This window comes from Gymnoscopelus microlampas, assembly GCF_963454915.1.
Source record: "Gymnoscopelus microlampas genome assembly, chromosome: 6".
Lineage (NCBI taxonomy): Eukaryota > Metazoa > Chordata > Actinopteri > Myctophiformes > Myctophidae > Gymnoscopelus > Gymnoscopelus microlampas.
The window spans coordinates 48,363,974-48,383,973 of NC_139943.1; the positions used below are offsets into that span (position 1 = coordinate 48,363,974).

A 20,000-nucleotide genomic window follows, 5' to 3' on the forward strand; every position below is an offset into this window, starting at 1 on the left:
AGCTCTCTCATCTTTCTCACTAAACTATCTCAATAAAAGACAAATACACAAAGGGACAATTAGGAACTGACTGCCCATGTCTCTGTCTTTGCAAATACATCGGTGTAATGACCTTATACATTTATCTATTCACTTTTTTCTCTCTCCTTTTCTGTCTCTAGCGGGATCAGAAAATAAAATAAAATCTTGCAATGATATGTATTTTTTTTTTTATTCCATTTCATTTTATGTGACGTAATAAGAAAGTTGATTATTATTATACTTATGGAATAAAAGTCATGATAGTGATGGTCTTGATTTTCAAGATATTAGAATCAAATGTTCCATACCAGACGACAGACGTTACATCCAGTCTGCTGTCACTCTTTGTTCAATGCATGCATTTCCTAAACCACAGGTTCAAAACCAAAGCGGCTGTTTCCATTTTAGCCATGATATATGAAACTTTACCCTGAGCACGTACACACACACACGCACACACGCACACACGCGCACACGCGCACACACGCACACACGCGCGCGCGCGCGCGGTCGGACAGCACAACTTGCAGTTCAGACACAATACGAGCCGTTGTTTTGCGGTGGGTCAGGTCGTGGGGGTAGGGGTGTTGGTTAGGAGGTCACTGAGGCCAGAAGAGGAGGGAGAGGGTTAGGGGTGAAGGGGTCATGGGCATGGGGGGTGGTGTGGAACGGGGGGGGGGGGGGGGGGGGGGGGGTCTGGGGGGAATCGCTGACAGGAGCGCTCACACAGCTGAGGGGAAGACGATGGTTGCCTGTGGACCCGTTACCATTTCACACGTTTGCACGCACGCACCCACGCATGCACGCACACAAGCATTTTGTCTCTTACACACACTCTCTCCTGAAGACGCACTCTCTCTCTCTCTCTCTCTCTCTCTCTTACACACACACACACACACACACACACACACACACACACACACACACACACACACTCATCCTCTTACATACACACATACTCGCACACACATGCATTCACTGCTATGAACACAAAACTCTTGCTGCCTCTTTTCCTTTCAAACACACACACACGCACACGCACACACACACACACACACACACACACACACACACACACACACACACACACACACACACACACACACACACATACGTGCGCACATACATACACCCATCCATTCCCTTGAGGTCCTCTCCTGTCGACACATCCACGTCTATGCAGAGAGAATGGCTCCCTCCAGACTGACCTATACCAGAACAGGACAGCTGCTCCCTCTATCATCCCGTAATGGAAGCTATCATCAAACAAACTTTGCTATCATGAAACGAACATGAACTATGTCCTATTAAAAGAGAGCGCACAGTCCATTCACCCCCCAACTTTGTATTTCTTTATTCATTTGTATTTTTCAGAGACGGGCACGGTAAGCTGTGGTGGAGACGGGGCAGTTGGCTCTAGGTTGGGTCACATGGACACTGTATGCGTAGCTCCAGAGATGGGATGGATAAAGCCTGTTAATGTTTTACTACTTTAAAAGTATCAATACTGCAATGTAGAAGTTCTGTTACAAGTAAAAGTCTGGAATTCAAAATGTAAGTTAAAGTACAAAAGTATTGGTATCAAAATGTACTTAAAGAAGTAAAAGTATAGACAATTGGAAATACTCCAGTAAAGTAAAAGTACCACAAAATGGTACTTCAGTACAGTAGTTGAGTAAATGTACTTAGTTACTTTACACCACTGGAACTCGTAAATCATCATGACCCCCGTCAGCATGCGACGTCGCGGGTACCCCCGAAACAACTAGTGGTCATAGTGGTCAAATCCGTCACCCGTTTGAAGGCGTGAGAGTGAGAGTGCGTTGAATAAGCATTGCATCAAAACACTGAAATGTTATTCAAAATGCATTTTCACATCCATAACCGCATGGACCCCTGTCACAAGCACAGCTGTCCTACTATCTGTCTCTCTCTCAGCGTTCCCGCTGTCTGTCTCAGCTGTCCTACGGTCTGTGTCCCTCCCAGTTTTCCCGCTGTCAATCTGTGTATGGAAAAACAATGGCAGTGACTTCTCCATTTACTTTAAGGAAAAACAAAAAAATATCGGTTGCATTTGGTGCTATGTTGTAAGCTGCAAAAAGCATTACATTGACCACAAAAAGAAAAACGTTTTGTCATTTGGGACAGTATGTAAATCTAGCTACAATTATCAGTGAAAGAAAAGACTTCCGCTTCTTTCCACCTGGCAGTGAGGAGTTTCCCCGGGAGGATGTAAGAGCATGTGGAGGCACACACTAGCAATGGGTGGATGGATTATCTGAGGTAGTTCTTCTCCCTGCTGAACAGACAACCAACTTGTGTAGGAGTCGCTAACACAGCGACCCTCCCCAGCACGGCCAATTGAGTTTGTTGGAGCGACCGGCCCAAGTCGGACGCACAATAGGCTCTATGCACAGCAGCCATATTGGAAAGAAATGGGGCCTCTTCCTTACTTCCTTCACAGGTGTTACCAATGATTCTTATTGAATGCTCTGTTCCATTTAGTGTAGCACAGTGGTTCTCAAACCTTTTAATTTCAAAGACCCCCATAACTCTGAGCGTGTACAAATGCAACCAAATGGACCCTTACGGGTCCATTTGGTTCCATTTGTACACTCTCAGAGTTACACACCCGTAAGAGGCCAAAATAGGAACCCCCTCAAGGAACCATGAGGGTCCCTGGGCCACACTTTGAGACCCACTGGTGTAGCAGAGTGTTTCCAGTGAGTCGTCAACACGCACAATATCAGCACCCTGACCCTGTTTGACCAGAATGGAACAGAGCCTTCATTAGTATCATTGGTAACACCTGTGAAGGCAGTAAGAAGAGGCCCAATGTCTTTCCAATATGGCTGCTGTGCATAGAGCCTATATTGCGGATTCAAACCACGGCGGTGGTTACGTTTGCGCTGCAGCTCTGTCAGTCAAGCCTTCCGTCTGACGCGTGAACTACTCAGTGAACGACATGGTGCATTTACAAGGAAATCATGTGGAAAGAAGACTCCTCCTCCGTGATAAAATCACAGCTTAATCTGATCCTCCGAGGAGGAAGACATTCAAACCTTTTCCAATGAAACAACCGTCGCAGGCACTCGTGCCATATGCTAGCTGGCTTCCAGCCAAATGCACACATACACACAAGTACACACCCATACACACACACACACAGCCAGCCACCCACCCACCAGCACGCACGCACACACACACACACACACACACACACACACACACATGCGGAGAAAAAAAGAAAGACAAGAGAAGAGAGGGAGGAAGAGGAGAGAAGAGGAGGGAGAAGGCCACTATAGCCATATCCCACATGACTTCATTTGTAGTTATGGCCCACTGGCTGCCACCGATCATTAGCAAACAGATCGCTATCAATTACAGAGGGGGAGATTGGGCCAAACCACACAAGCCTTGCCACAGGGAGCTGGGGGTGTGGGTGGGTGTGAGTGTCTGTGTGTGTGTGTGTGTGTGTGGGGGGGGGGGGCTCGGCAGTGAAGGGAATACAGTGCCGACTGACCAGCAAACCACAGACAAACGTATGATAACAGAAAGTTATCTTTAAAGGAGCAGCTCACACCAAAAAGGACTTTGTTTTTGTCGCATTCCTGATCCAATATTCCAATAATTAATTAATTGAAGTAAGGCCAACGCAAAGTTATATATACAAATAATTTATAAACTTCAAAACAACTAACTCTCACAGTGTAATCCAGGGAGGACACTCTAGATTGGCCTCCAATTTATCTTAAGAAGTGTAATAGCTACTTTATTTAAAACTATCACGTATCCAATTCACTACATGTTTCCACACGTTGATTTTGTTATACATACGTAAGAAAATAAACTGTAACGTACGGTATATCATATAAGTCAACATGCAATGACAGCGGAATATTAAAATGCTGTAGGTGTACAGCATGCTTATGCGAATTCAATCAATATTGGGCAAAAGCGTGGTCTATTTCTCACATACAGTATCAGAAACCATTTTTGGTTGTAGGTACTGAATAAGTCATATTTAATTGATCGCTTCCACACTCCTCATCTCTCCACTTCCTCAAAAATAAAGCCGCATGGAGCCTGGATGCAAAGAAAAGTAATCCACGCCCCAGTCGTCGCTGTATGGTGCGAGTGCTTTTTTGGTTTTGGCGACAGTGACTTGGCGATATGGCGACATACAGGGATAAAAAAACTTTTCGGTGTGAGTGTCCCTTAACAGCTCAAGCTTCCAATCTCACTGCACAGGGCAAACATAGAGGCAGAGCCAAGCCCTCACTACTTATCCAATAGGATTAAGGCCCTGTGTAACTTGTCTGTTAAGCCATCACTTGTACAGTATACCTGTACTGTGGGAACACACACACACACTCTCTCTCTCTCTCTCTCTCTCTCTCTCTCTCTCTCTCTCTCAATTATCCGCACACGTGCACACACACTGCCTGCAGAGGTCAGGTTATGCATCGTAGCGCGCAGGTCTTGAACTGTGCCACTGTATTTAGACCTTCAACCTGTACTGACTGACTGGGTCAACAATCACACAACTGGGCTAGTGAAGGCTTCTTCATGAATACATTCCACTGTCCACCATATGTAATGTATTTCGTTTTCCATTTGATATGTTGTAATCAGGGACCTTTTGGTAAAAGCCGAAATCTAAAATGTTTCTTATACTGTATACTGGATAAAGTACGGTAATAGAAAAATATGTTTTGAGCGGTGAAAATGTAGGCCTATTTCCAGGCTTCAACGTGTAAACTCTTTTTAAATCTTCAAAAATGTATGTGAATTTTAAGTTATAAATGAACACAATGGACTGTGAAACAGATCCCCATGGCAAATCATTGTACTTCTCACACTTGGCATTAAAACAGCCTTTATACAAAAACATTTTGAAGAACAGACTGGTGAGGAGGGAACGATGGTTTACCCAGCTGGTTGGCACACACAGCACTCAGTGCAGCTGACGATAAACAGACGCGCTTTATTTTAATAACAGCGTGCAATTAAACGTAAACCTGACGCTGAAATGTGATGTTTGCACCAAATTTAGCGTAACGCTTGTGGAGCTGAAGTGATGAGAGATGTGCTTGTGCTGTGTGCTGGAACAATAGGCACACATGTGCTGTTCTTAAAAATGCACATGCACTACAGCAATCAAGCCCACCAGTGAATACCCCCAGATGACCCTGAGCCCACCAGTGAATACCCCCAGATGACCCTGAGCCCACGAGTGAATACCCCCAGACGACCCTGGTGAAGACCTAGACATGGATATACTGTATGGTCACATTTTACGGTACTTAACATTGGCCTTATTCTGGCAGATTAACTTGTGTATTTAGTGTTGTAATACTGTGTTGGCTCTATTTTAGAGCTAATGCCCCCATGGGCATGGAGCCAGCTGCCTACGCAACAACACCCTTCCCTTACGTGTCAATGTTTACACTCTCAGAGTAAAATGAACGCTGACTTGACTGAGTGCCACACAATATCTGATCACAATTTTATCCCTTTCCGAATAAGTCGCCTACCTATTTTAACATGGGTTACTGCTGTACACACCATCATGAGGACACTGTAAATAATAAGTAACAAGGCTAGAATATGGTCATCAACCATAGAATAATGCCAGTAGTAGAGTAAGGCTATAGGCTCTATTCACAGCAGCCACATTATCACTTCATTCACAGGTGTTACCAATGATACTAATGAAGGCTCTGTTCCATTTAGTCTAGCACAGTGGTTTCCACGACCCCCATAACTCTGAAGAGTGTACAAATGGAACCAAATGGAACCATTTGGTTCCATTTGTACACTGTCAGAGTTACACACCTGTAAGGGGCAATTTGGAAGCCCATGAGGGTCCCTGGACCCCAACTGTAGATATGCACAATATCAGCACCCTGACTCTGTTTGACCAGAATGGAACAGAGCCTTCATTAGTATCATTGGTAACACCTGTGAATGTCTTCATAATATGGCTGCTGTGAATATAAAGTGTAGAGTGGCAGCAGCAGCAGCAGCACCACAGGCAGATTAAAGTACAACTTGGCAGCATGTCTCTATTGTCAGAGGGACAGGGGTGGGATTGAGGGGGTTTGGCCTTGTACTGACCTCCTCCTACCAGCTGGGGAAGACATTATGCAGGTGGTTTGATGCCCACGGTGGGCCTAGAGTTAACATAGTGCTAAGAAGCTGGCAGTGGTGTAAAGTAATTAAGTACATGTACTCAATACTGTACTTAAGTACAATTATGAGGTATTTTTTACTTTACTGGAGCATTTCCAATTTTCAGTACTTTTACTTCTACTCCACTACATCTCAGAGGCGAATATTGTACTTTTTTAACTTTAGTTACTAGTTACTTTGCAATTATCAATTATTGTATTACAAAACATACATTAACCACTTTATAGCCCTAATTTATACCTAGGCTATAGCCGATCTACAAGCTCACAAGCTCGTAGATTTGCTATTTTCAAACATTTTAGTACTGTACTTTTGGTACGTTAAGTACCATTTTGATACCAATACTTTTGTGCTTTTACTCAAGTAAATTTTTAATTCTGGACTTTTACTTGTAAGGGAGTATTTCTATATTGCAGTATTGATACTTTTACTTAAGTAAAATATCTGAGTACTTTTTCCACCTCTGGAAGCTGGCTAATAAGATAATGTAGCGAGTTCTGCAATTCCATTGAGAAACTTGTTGGTAAAAAAAAAAAGCACTCTAACTCATCTGAGATCCAAAGAGATAAATAAAATGTAGGAATCCTCAAGTGTTTATAGAAAGGGTTTCTAGAAGAACCACCAGTAGAGAGGTTCATGGAAGTGTAACCAGAGTTCACTAACACCTTTATGAGGGTGTGCTTCAATTTACTATATTTAGCAGACACTCTTATCCAGAGTGACTTTACAAGTGTGATATGATATCAGAATAAGCAGAGTAAGCATGAACTCTAGTCAATAAACATTTCAGGGTTCCCCAAATGTGACTTCTGTTGCTGCTGCACATGCCAGTTTGCATTGGGTTTCTGTTATCAAGTCTGAAGTCGCAATTAATCTACTGTGTATCTACTTGAATTGATGAATAACATGTTTCTGATACTTCATGTCAGTGGTGTAAAGTAACTAAGTACATTTACCCACGTACTGTACTTAAGTACATTTTTTGGGTACTTTTACTTTCCTGGAGTATTTCCAATTTTCAGTACTTTTACTTCTACTCCATTACATCTCAGAGGCAAATATTGTACTTTTACTCCACTGCAATTATTTTAAAACTTTAGCTACTAGTTAGTTTATTATTACAAAACGTACATTAATCACTTCAGCCCTATACATTTCGGCCATTTGAAAAAAGCAGTGAGCTTGTAGATCGGAAAACTTGTGAAATGGGACATTCTGCATAATGAGTACTTTCTACTTTTGGTACTTTAAGTACATTTTTAATACTTTTGTACTTTTACTCAAGTAAATTTAGAATTCCGAACTTTTACTTGTAACAGAGTACTTTTACATTGCAGTATTGATACTTTTACTTAAGTAAAACATTTCAGTACTTTTTCCACCACTGCTTAATGTGAATCCTGGTCATACATAAACAGGTCAAACAAATGCAGGGAGCAACAGTTGGACGCAGTTCCACACGGTACAACCGTGCTTTATCCTATAAGCTCATTTGCAAGCGAAACGCACAATTCTGGCACTATACTGTAATTTGAGAGTAACCGACATGAGCCATATCAGCCGACGTCAAATGATTGCTGGATGTCAGCGCATGCTCGGAGGGCAGAGGCAGAAGGCAGATTCATTTGGCACGCGGGGCCAGGCGTTTTGCCAGCGCCAAGGCCAGGGACGTCACAGGCTCTCAGAAGGTGGGGGGGATGGACTTTCGGTGGACTATACCCCTTATTTTACACTTTGGCTATTCAAAAATAGCAGATATACAAGCTCATAGCGCGGCACCGAGTGCCGCGCTATGAGCTCGTAGATCTGCTATTTTTGAAAAATCGTGAAAAGACATTTGTAACTGTCAAATGTAAACAAATTTTGTATTTTCAAAATTGTGCGTTTTTGGGGCGGATTTTGTTAGTTCTTTTTCGTGTTTTGGTTACTTTATTTCGGTTTTAGGGTTAGGTTTAGGTGATTTAATTCTTATTTTTGCCCGATTTTACCGATTTATTATTTAAAAAAAAACAAAATATTTTTTTTCAAAAAGTGGGGGATATGAAATCACGGATCTGTGAGAGTGAGGGTGTCGCGTCGTACGCACAGTGAATGGCCGTGACGCCCCTGGCGCCAAGGCCCATGTTAACATTGGTGCAGCCCTGGGGAGGGACGAGGGGCACAACAATAATAGCTGATGGTAATTCAGAAGATCAAAACCAGGGTGAGTTTGATTGCAGACTTCAGTGGGATTATAGGGCCAATCGGGCTGCATTCATAAGTGCTCAGATACCGTATGTCAATTCCTGATAGCTTCACATGTGCTTAAAAACTTTAAGCAGGCAAGAGGAATTTAGTGCTACCTCCCAGTGCTAAGATACAAGGGTTTCTTGAAACATTTAATTAATTTCTCCTTTTTATTCCCATGCTTTAATGTTTTATTTGTATTCCTTCTCTCAACACAGAAGCTGCCGCAAGTCACCCATGCATCCTTGGATGAAGGATGAACTCATCCAAGTTCATCCTTTTACATTTCTCTCTTTATTCTTGACCTTTATTCGCTTTTTCATTCTTTCCTTTTTGTTATTTTTGATAGAAATGTGACAGAGAAAAAAAGAAGACCAAGTTCCTTCATGGTGCCCACATTTAACCCATTAAGGCCTGAGGCCGATTCTACAAAATGTCTTCTAAATCCTAACAGTTTTTGGGGCGGTGTAGCCGCCCCCTATAAGTGAGTTTTGGACACCGACCAAAAGATTTGTATTCCCCCTAACCCTTCCATTGTTAATGCAAATCGATACTTTTGCAAAGTCAGCCAATCACATTACAGCTAGTGTCATCACCACTAACTGTAATGTGATTGGCTGACTTTGCAAATTCAGGACTGTGATTGGCTAGCGAAACACATGACACATGTGCAGCCCTATGAATAGCAGTATGGAAAAAAGTAAATTATCCTTTTTTTAAAGTGAGTCATGTTGTGATGACCACACACCGCCCACTTCACACTGGTTGTGATTTTTTTCAGAGTTACAAATGTTTGCTTTAAAAAATATATATATTCGAAGATTTTCTAAAATGTTCACGATCTTTCAAAAATAGCCAAAGAAATCTAAAATGACACAGATGCGTTCCAGGTCTTAATGGGTTAATATATTCTTTTTTATTTATATTTTTTGCCAATTTGTTCACTCACTTTGTCCTTGAACACATTGTTACAACAACCAAATAGCAGGTCAGTAAGTGCTGAGTACAGAAGAAACCTCAATAAGTCTGTAAGACATCATCTAAAGGTGTCGCACACAGTTACAGTACAGTACACTGTAAAATATGGAGTGTTCCTTTACCGGTCCATTTTTTTTACATGTGGACAAATGGATATAAATGAATACTGAGGATTTTACTGTGTCGACAAATGTCCGCACGTACTGTACAAAATGGACCCTGGCTCCCTTTGACCAATGTGTCAGAGATGTAACAGGTAAAGAAAATAATCTAATGGCTTCAACCAGTTACGCTCGAACACGGTCCGCTGACATGGTCCCGGAGAGTTCTTAACCCTTTAAGGCCGAGACAGAATCTGTGTCATTTTTAGATTTGGGTTATTCAAAAATAGCAGATATACAAGCTCATAGCGTGGCACCGAGTGCCACGCTATGAGCTTGTAGATCTGCTATTTTTGAAAAATCGTGAAAATGTTTGCAAATCTGTGAATATATATATTTTTGAAAGCGAACATTTTAAAGTCAAATCTTTGCTTCTAGGGGTCCCTGTAACAACATATTTTGAGATGGAGGTCCGCGGCCAAATACTTAATCATTTTGGGTGGTCCTTGACAAGAAACAGTTTGAGAACCACCGATATTATAGCGACATACGTTTTTTTTTTTAAAGCTGTAAACATTTGTAGAATCTCCCAGAAGCAATACGATTTGAGTTGCAAATGTTCGTTTTAAATATACATATATATTCAAAGACGTGCACACATTTTCACCATTTTTCAAAAATAGCAGATCTACCAGCTCGTAGCACGGCACTCGGTGCCGTGCTACGAGCTTGTAGATCTGCTATTTTTGAATAACCAAAATAAATGTTAAAATGACACAGACGCGTTCCCGGTCTTAATGGGTTAATAAAGCTCTTTAAAAGCTGTTGGGTGGAAAGGAAAAAGAAAAAAGCACAAAAATGTACACTAACCCCCACCTCCTGTGCGATGCCAAGCCATTTCCATTCATTAGAACTGTCAGAGGCACTTAGCGTTACTCTTAGCGGGCGGGCGGCTAACAGCGTGCCGACAGGGGGTGAGCGCTTGCCGCATGGTGAGGGACTAACAATGACACCGTCCACGCTTTCGCTGCGGTGTACACCCCTAGGGGTCAAGCCCGTTAAGCTAAGTGAGCGCAAGGCGGCTAATAGGGTGGATTCCATTTGATCATGTGGCAAATGCAACCGGTGGTGAGCTCGAGCCTCTACCAACGGGGAGGCTGAGCATAAGTGTGCTGCATGGGGTCTGTACCGTATTGTTGGAAAGCTTTTTTTGGTGGATGACTGTTTGAGGTCATACTGTAAAGGGCTGTCATTGGACCAAATAAATGTCCAATAAATATCGATCTTACAAATGATAGAAGGACGGATGGATGGATGGATGGATGGATGGATGGATGGGAAGGTAAGTAAGTAGATAGATAAATGCCTAGAAATGCATTTCAAGTCTGCTCCGAAAATCTGTATTTGCGTAGTCTAACTCATGGGCCATGGTTTGCGTTTGAGTTGATGATGATGCCAATTACTAATTGTGGGTGGGTCTCGCCTGGTATATAAGGGAGGCTGGAATTGTAGAGTGGAAAATGCTGAGAGTGAAATGCTCAGTTTACTTGTAGCTGTTAAAATTAAGACCTGATGCGATTCCTAAAAAAAATCTACGGTAAATCCTAACAGTTTTAAAAAATATATATTTTTAAAAAAATGTCACGATTTTTCAAAAATAGCAGATCTACAAGCTCGTAGCGCGGCACTCGGTGCGTGAAAAGGCATTGCCTGTTTCTGTATCTTTAGTTCTTGGTTTGTTTGTTTTTTCTTAGTTTAGTTATCAAGTGTTTATTTCTTACTTTTTAGTTTTTTAAAGTGTTTTTTTGGCCAGTATTTATTTTTTAAGTAGTATTATTTGCCTCAGACCTTGACTGTTACACTCCTGCATGGGGCTGATTATTAGTTTTGGAGGTAAATAAAATGCCAAAAATCTACGTTCTTGGACTTTGTCGATTCTTGGAGCCTTGACCATCCGGCCAACTTTTACAGTCACATTTTGGGCCAGTCAACCAATAAAATCAAGCAATAGGAAGGCTTTTATATTATTTTATTAAGTCTTCCTGTTTTGAACACATTTGACGTTAACAAAATGGCAAATGTTTACGAAAAGCTCATCCTAACTGTCTGTAGTACACATGGCAGTATAAAACATGGCTCCCCATGTGCTCTGAGCTGTTTGCCATTGTCACCCTAAATTTAAAAGCTTAAAAACTAGATTTATCATCTAAAACTTCTATTGCAATTTGCCAAAATCCCAAAATACTTTAGAACTGATCCATCTTTAATTGTGTCACTGAAAGAGAATTGAGCTAGTGGTGAATGATGTGAGTCATTCACCACTCTATTCCGTATCGATCTCCCATTTTTATTTAACAAACGTGTTAGAGAGACAGCGAGAGACACAAAGCTAGCCGTCAGCCTTGCTGGTTTGAATTACACACAAAAAGCAGCCTAAGTGAAATGCATTACCGCACAACTGGTTGAAAAGGACTTTTTCTTTTTACAGTGAGCCTTCAAGGATTGCTAGCAATTCACAAAATGTTTACAAGGTCCGGGATGGATTTGTTATTGTTTTAGTGCCAACACTCCATGCCTTGTTTCACTTGGGTTTTAATTCTAGGCTTACTTGTTGGTCTCATCATTTAGGTGTTTTTTGTCTTAGCTAAGTGTTGTGATAAATGGCACTTGTTGATACTTCGGGGAAAGGGAGGCCCCCACTAATTAGCTGAGAAATAAACCGAGTCAATAGCAAGCTTTTAGTTTCCCCTTCTTTTATTTTCTTTTTTTACTCTATTCTTTGCTTCATACTTCAGGAGAAAGTCATTTGAGACTCGCAGTATCAATTGCCAAGCAAACAGACTAGTGCCAAGTTCAGGCTACACACATTTTGCCCTGATTATCCAATCGCCCACCTTTTTTCGGAGCTCACAAAGAAAGCCCCAGAACGGAGGCAAATAGGCCTACTGTACATACTGTAAATCAGCATACCTAAATGCTAGTCATGATTGGAATACTTTTTGAATATGAATTTAACTCATTACCAAGGAAATTACTCCGTCTCTGCAGTGTGCAATAGACATTTCCATATGCCTCTGTTTTGAAAAATGATAGCTTGGCGAGGCTGGCATCAATGTAGAACATTTATGAAATTCTGATGCTGCACTGTATGTGTAGGTTGACTTGGTTCATGATTAATTGTCTCGAAACAGTTACACAAATCATTACCCTCGACCCACGTTTTAATAATGCAAATGAAGAGGGATAAATTAACTGAACTGAAAGAGCTATAGGCTATTATTATACATGTGTATATTTTTTTTAATTTATATTTATTATTTTTAAATATATATTATATTCTAGTGTGTGTGTGTGTGTGTGTGTGTGTGTGTGTACACAAAGAGATAGAGAGATCAAGAAAATATTTAGAAGGAAAAAAATCACGGTATCGCATCATTTCACATGTCAAATCTCACGTTTTCTTACAAAAACTCCTGATTTACACCTGATTTACAAGACAGCGATATGATGACTTTGAAAGTCGTGCAGTGTGTGTGTGTGTGTGGCCGCGGCATAAGGAACAGTTTCCACAGCCAGGCCGTCAAGCTGCTGAACAGGCGCTGAGCCCTGTCGCCATGTCAGTCATGGTGGCACAGGCCACAGACTAGCACTAACGCATATTTTATGTCTGTGAATACACTCCAATGCCATTACACTGGCACTATCACTTTATGTATTGGATAAAATGACTGAATATACACCATCCCAACACATTTCATACATATTTGATATCTAACAATAAGTGATATTTGCTCAAGTGACTGAAGCTCTGCCTTTAGTTTATTCTTATTTTCTTAGTGCACTCATTTGATATTGTTGTTTTGATATAAATACAGTAATTTGAGGATAGCTTGAACATAAAATAATCTCACCCACTATTTTACCCCTGTAAACCTGAGGGTCTGTGGATTGTGTCCTGAAGCATGAACACTTTCCAGACATGAAAACAATTTGACAACTCTACCCCACACACCCACACACACACACACACACACACACACACACACACACACACACACACACACACACACACACACACACACACACACACACACACACACACACACACACACACACACACACACACACACACAGAGAGAGAGAGAGAGAGAGAAAGAGAGAGAGAGAAAACCACGATTCATACTTAAGTAACACTAGTTGTCTTTTTGCATTGCCATCCACTCGGCTCCTCTTCAGTCTGACAAGAAGCTGTCACAACAGTGACATCACGTGAGTCTTCAACACACACACACACACGCGCACGCGCACACGCACACACACACACACACACACACGCGCACACACACACACACACACACACACACACACACACACACACACACACCCATTCAAGAGCGTCTGCACGTCAGATAAGACGCTAAGGCTATCTCTCTGCAGAAGACGCCGTGTAGCGTTTCACACAGACGCCCACAGTCACTCTGCTGTATCCATAACAAAGCTACACCTCTAAATGACGGACATCAAGGGGGGGGGGGTACTTCAGATCTTCACATAGGTGCGTTTTGGGGGGAGTGGGGGGCAAGCCGAGGCATGCTGGGAAGCTCCCGGTAAGGTGGGTGTCCCCCCCCCCCCCCGTGTGCGGGGGGACGAGATCTGAAGGATGGGGAGCAAAAGAGAGAGTGGGGGGTGGGGGGGTGGGGGCGGGGTTGGTTTCCGTGGGTTGAGGTGAAGATCTGATGAGAGAGAGGGCTCTGTCACTTGTAATTTAACAGCTTCAAAAGGTCTTTAAGCGGAGGATGTGGAGAAGAAAAAGTGAAAACAAAGCACGAGTGTACGTGGTCGGTTTGCTTGAGCTTGTGTGTGCACTCGCTCTCGCACAGACACGCACACACGCGCGTACGCACGCACACACACTGAGTATTCCCCTTCTCCTGTTAAAAGAAAGTATGCACACCACCTTGACTGCTTCACATCTGACCTTTTTAACAGCACGCATAGGCATGCCATGCACACACGCACGACGTGCCCGCCCGTGCACACACACGGGCGCGCACACACACACACACACACACACACGCACACACACACACGCCGTACCGTCTTGCTCTGTCTTGGTGAGCTCCACCAGTTTCTGTTTCTGTTTGAGCGTGTCCACCACGTCGGCCAGACTTCCTTTGCGCCGCTCCGGCGTTCCGAAGGCCAGGCCGCTCAGCAGCTCCCCGCCGCGTTCCCGGTAGCCGTCCTCTGGCTTGGGCGGAGAGGTGGCGTTATTCCGGTAGGACGAGGAGGAGTAGGGCGAGATTTTGCTGTTTTCATTGTCCTGCAATGAAACACACGTGAAGCCAAAACACACATTAGACTGTGTAAGTGTGTGTTAAATCGTTGGTTCTCAAAGTGGGGTCCGGGGACCCCCAGGGGTCCTTGGGGGGGTTCCAGGGGGTCCCCAGCAAAATGTGAATATAGCGTCACAATAATTTTAACCACTTTAACCTTTTATACTTTGCCTATTCAAAAAATAGCAGATATACAAGCTCATATTGCGTGGCACCGAGTGCCGCGATATGAGCTTGTAGATCTGCTATTTTTGAAAAATTGTGAAAATGTGTGCAAATCTTTGAATATGATATTTTTCAAAGCGAACATTTGTAACTCAGATCTGTGCTTCCTGGGGTGGTCCCTGAAACAAAATATTTTGACACAGGGTCCGCGGCCAAATACAGTACATATCATTTTCGGGGTCCTTGACATGAAAAAGTTTGAGAACCAAAGAATCAAAATGATGTCAATTATGATCAAATTTTAAAGAACAATCTGTCTGTCTGTCTGTCTGTCTGTCTGTCTGTCTGTCTGTCCTGCCAAGCTTGCCTTCCTTATCTCCAGCACTTCTTCCCTCCTTTTCTTCTGTCCTCCCCTCCTTTCCTTCCCTCCCACTCCCTTATTCCACCCTATCCACCCCCCCCCCCCCACCCCCCCACCCCCCCAGCTGGTTAACTGCTGTGGTTCAGGCCAAAGGTATAGTCTCCACCTACTACTACAGTATCACTATACCCTGAGGTTTCCCCATGTTGCTTGTATTCTCCCCATGTCAGTCAGTCAAGCAGACAGGAGTAGGAGTGTGTTTACGAGCTCCTAAATCCCAATTTAGCTACACTGTATCACTGATGGACATTAGCACTGTTTAACCTTGGCATGGTCAGGCGGCCCACGGCAGAGACAAAAAGGTCAAGTGTGAAACGCGGATCATGTTTTAAACAGATGATGATGAAACCTCTGTGGCTGATAAATAAAGTCAATCATATTGTGGACTGTGAATAGGCCCTCCGAGCAGTGGTGTAAAGTAACATTTACTCAAGTATTGTACTTAAGTACACTTTTGAGGAATCTTTTGCTGGAGTATTTCCCATTTCCAATATTTTTTACTTCTACTCCACTACATCTCAAGAGGCAAATATTGTACTTTTACTACACTACAATTATTTGACAACTTTAGTTACTAGTTACTTTGGTGATTTAGATTATTATCACAAAACATACATTAACCACTTCAGCCCTATATACATTTTGGCCATTTGAAAATAGCCGATCTACAAGCTCACAATGCATCGCGATGCGGCGCATTGTGAGCTTGTAGATCTGCTATTTTCAAAAGATTTTTATATACATTTTGAACTTGTGAAACGGGCATTCTGCACAATGACTACTTTTACTTTTGGTACTTTAAGCATATTTTGAAGCCAATACTTTTGTACTTTTACTCAAGTAAATTTTGATTTCCGGACTTTTACTTGTAACAGAGTAGTTCTACACTGCAGTATTGATACTTTTACTTAAGCAATTTCTAACAGTAACAGCCCCTGAGTGAAATAACTTCATCTTCAGTTGTTTGAGTGGAGCCGCTCAGTGCTCAACAGTAGAAGACTGGTTGTAATGGGCAGCTCCCAGTGGCCATCAGTAGAAGAACAAGTGTTTATTCTGTTTCTGAGCTGTTAACCACTTAAGCCTGATTTATACTTATAGTCAGAAGACAGTGTTGCACAGTGAAAATAGCGATCTGCTATTTATACACAGTATATATAAATTGTTTTAATCTTTTGGAAATCTTTAGCCTATAATGACATGCCCAAAATATGGATGGCAAGTTGAAAGTGGTTAAAAGGTCAAGAGATCACAGTCGAGCCAACAAAAACACAGAACGACTTCGATTGGTTCAGAAGCAAACTGAGCATGATGGGATGTTAAGTGCTTAATTATTTTAACGGGCCACACCTATGGGAAGGCTTTCAAGTAGGCTACTCCCTACCCCTCCTTCACTCAAGTGTTTGCTTTGCTTTGGCAGGTATCTCAAAATGATGACTAAGGCAGTTTATTGTGTCCTATTGTTGCTCTATAAGGTTTATGACCGTGAAAATGCACATTATCCCATGCAAAACAGAAATAAATCTCTTGTAATAACCTGCCTACGTATGAAACAATTTGAGACATCACTTACATTGCAGCTTTACTGCCTGGATGAAAACATTTACAAATGTTCATCTCGGGGAATTTTCCATTATCACGTTGTACCTTCTGAAACTATTTTTGTCCTGATCCCTGTTTACTCTGCTGCCACGTCCCCCCTCGTCGGTCTTAAGGGGCTGGGGGGGGCTGGGGTTAGGAGACACAAGGAGCCCTATATTTACCAAGGGGAGATAAGCCCTCACAGTCGAACACATTGTCCAACACAACAGACACTTGGGCACAGGTGTTCCATCCGATGCTGTGGTGGAGCAAGCTATTTCTGGAGGCTTTCTCCTCCCCTTTTACTGAGTGCGGGGGAGAATCTCGGGAGAACTTTAGAAGGCTTAGGTTTCAAAGACAAGGGGCTTTGGCTAACAGGGAGATCTTAAGACGCCCTTGAAACGGCTCCAGTGGGCTCTGACGACAGGGAGGCCCCCCCACACACACTGCACGCGGCGTTTAAACAGAAGATGGATGGGTCATGAAGATTATAGTAGATACAGTGCAGTGACACTCACGACGCTGGGTGTGCTGTGTTTGTTTCTCTATACTCGGCAACAAAACACTGTGCAAAAACAATAGCCGATCTACGAGCTCATAACGCATGTCGCGATGCCACACGTGTACACCAGGGTGAAAGTGGTTAAATAATATGAATGTGTGACCCATTGTGGGGCTATGCACTTTAGACGAGGGGCCAAAAACTGTCTATAAATCAGAATAATAATGAGTTAAATGCAGATTGTGTGGTTATCTGTGATTTTTAGGTACAGTAATAGTCCTCCAAGATTCCACAGGGGAGAAAATCACATTGGTCAACCTCACCACTTTGTTGTTTAATGGAATCTGCTGATCACAGAACGTGTAAAGTCTGTCTTTCATACGACCATGCAGTGTCGTTATAAGGTCATCCCCTCACTTCTTCTGTCATGTCAAGTGCAAATCAAACTAGGGCACCGGGCCTACTGGGGAACCATGCAAATTGGCATGCCCAACCCAGTGACATGATATCAGGGATCTCCATATTAAAAAGTCGACCTTTCGGAGGGTTCCCGAGATAAACACAGGCATGCACGCACGTCACGCGCGCACGCGTAGTAGGTCTGACTAGCCGGGGCATGATGCTGTCGCCAAAGTCTGCATTTGTGTGATCTGTACTAAATAAGTTTGATAACAGCATAAGAGGTCTGAAATACTACTAATCAAAGTGAAACACTGCCTGTCAGAACCAAAAAGAATACAGTGCAACAGGTGAGAAAATCATTTCCATTTAAACGTGAAGTGGTTGCGGGGTGGAGAATGATAATTAGGCAAACTTTTCCACTACTGCATTCTGCTCTCCAAAACAGTTCCTTCTCCATGTAAGGCTGAAGAAACTCAAATATGGTCGTTCCATTAGGGACCTAACACAACCCCAAGCCAAATAATACACTTCCACATACAGTACACACACACACACACACACACACACACACACACACACACACACACACACACACACACACACACACACACACACACACACACACACACACACACACACACACACACACACACACACACACACACACACACACACACACACACACACTCATGCACACGCATACATGCACAGTAGGAGATGAGAAGAACCGTGGGGTTCTTTGCTCTCTGGAGGCAGACCAGAGATCCTCCGTGCCTACAGCACTGCCTGCAGCGCAAACACACACACACACACACGCACACGCACACACACACACACACACACACACACACACACACACACACTAGTGGGTTTTTGTTGTGTGTTTGTGAGGGCACACTGTATGTGTGTTTGGGCTTGGAGGACGTGCATGTGTGTGTGTGTGTGTGTGTGTGTGTGTGTGTGTGTGTGTGTGTGTGTGTGTGTGTGTGTGTGTGTGTGTGTGTGTGTGTGTGTGTGTGTGTGTGCATGCTAGTCCAGCACATAAATTTCATCAGTGTTTTATGACTGCCATGCACGCTTGCCATGTCTGTCCCACAGACTTATAGCATCATATCTCAAGATAAGATATGGAAGTAATTTACGCCCGCATAATAATTCACTTCTCTCACCATAGCTGTGGGAGCTCCTACACTCTCCCACTCAGCCTCGCCGCCTGGCTTCTCTCTGATTGGCTGCAGCTCGTCTGGGCGGGGTTGATTATTCGAAACGGGCGACATCCTCGACTCTTTCGGGCCATCTCGGTCCTCACTCGGTCCCCAGGGGGACACGCCTTCCTGGCCTATGGCGTCCTCTTCCTCCTCCGTCGCCCCCTGGGGGAAGGGAGGCGTGGCGCGCATGGATGACATCATTCTGTGTGGGTGGGGGGAGGATGAGAGGGGGGGGGGGTCTGATGAGAGGGGGGGTTTCCACACAGCCACTTCTTATTGATTGTTAATTCAATGTTAACCACTTAAACCCTATACTTAGTCCCCCAGGGATCCATAACAGGACCCCATCTTTTTTTACCCCTATACTAAATCTGTGCAATCTCAAAACTTATTGCGTTGTGAACTTGAAAGATCATGTGGTTAATAGATGTATACCCAAGGGTCCATTTGGTCACATTTGTACAGTCTCAGAGGTACAAATGGAAGAAAATAACACTGCATTGTACTGTCTCTATACTGTGAAAGCAAGTTTTGCGCGGTGGAGGAAAACTCTTGGCAGAGGAAGGTTAACTAACACATTCTGGTGAGGTTAAAACATGAGAAATTGATTTAAAGCTGCATTGTGCAACATACGGCCCCTTCTGATAAACAAGGGGAATTACGATAAGCCGCTGTGTTTCAAACAAGCCAAGACGATAGGGTTCATTAATGTTAACGGCGATACATAGTCGTGACGTTGTACATAAGTGTGCTGGTTTTATCTCCTTTGTCATTATCATCATCAAAGGTAATGGGTAATGGCATGATGAATCAGAAGACGACAAGATTGCTCTTGTTGAAGGCTTTCGCGGCCTGCCACGTTGTTTAGAT

The 20,000-nt window shown here is 43.1% G+C and overlaps 1 protein-coding gene across 2 annotated transcripts in view; it reads right to left on the reverse strand.

Moving 5' to 3' along the window:
- Positions 1–20,000, reverse strand: part of LOC311047290 (transcription factor Sox-6-like) — a 150,748-nt gene that overhangs the window by 76,286 nt on the left and 54,462 nt on the right. For both annotated transcript variants that reach the window (XM_084059954.1, XM_084059953.1), the window contains exons 3-4: positions 19,092–19,332; positions 14,619–14,841 (exon numbers count right to left, since the gene is read on the reverse strand). In XM_084059954.1, coding sequence (XP_083916080.1) covers positions 14,619–14,841; positions 19,092–19,331 — 463 coding nt within the window. In that variant the 5' untranslated portion in view covers position 19,332. The remainder of the gene's footprint in view (positions 1–14,618; positions 14,842–19,091; positions 19,333–20,000) is intronic.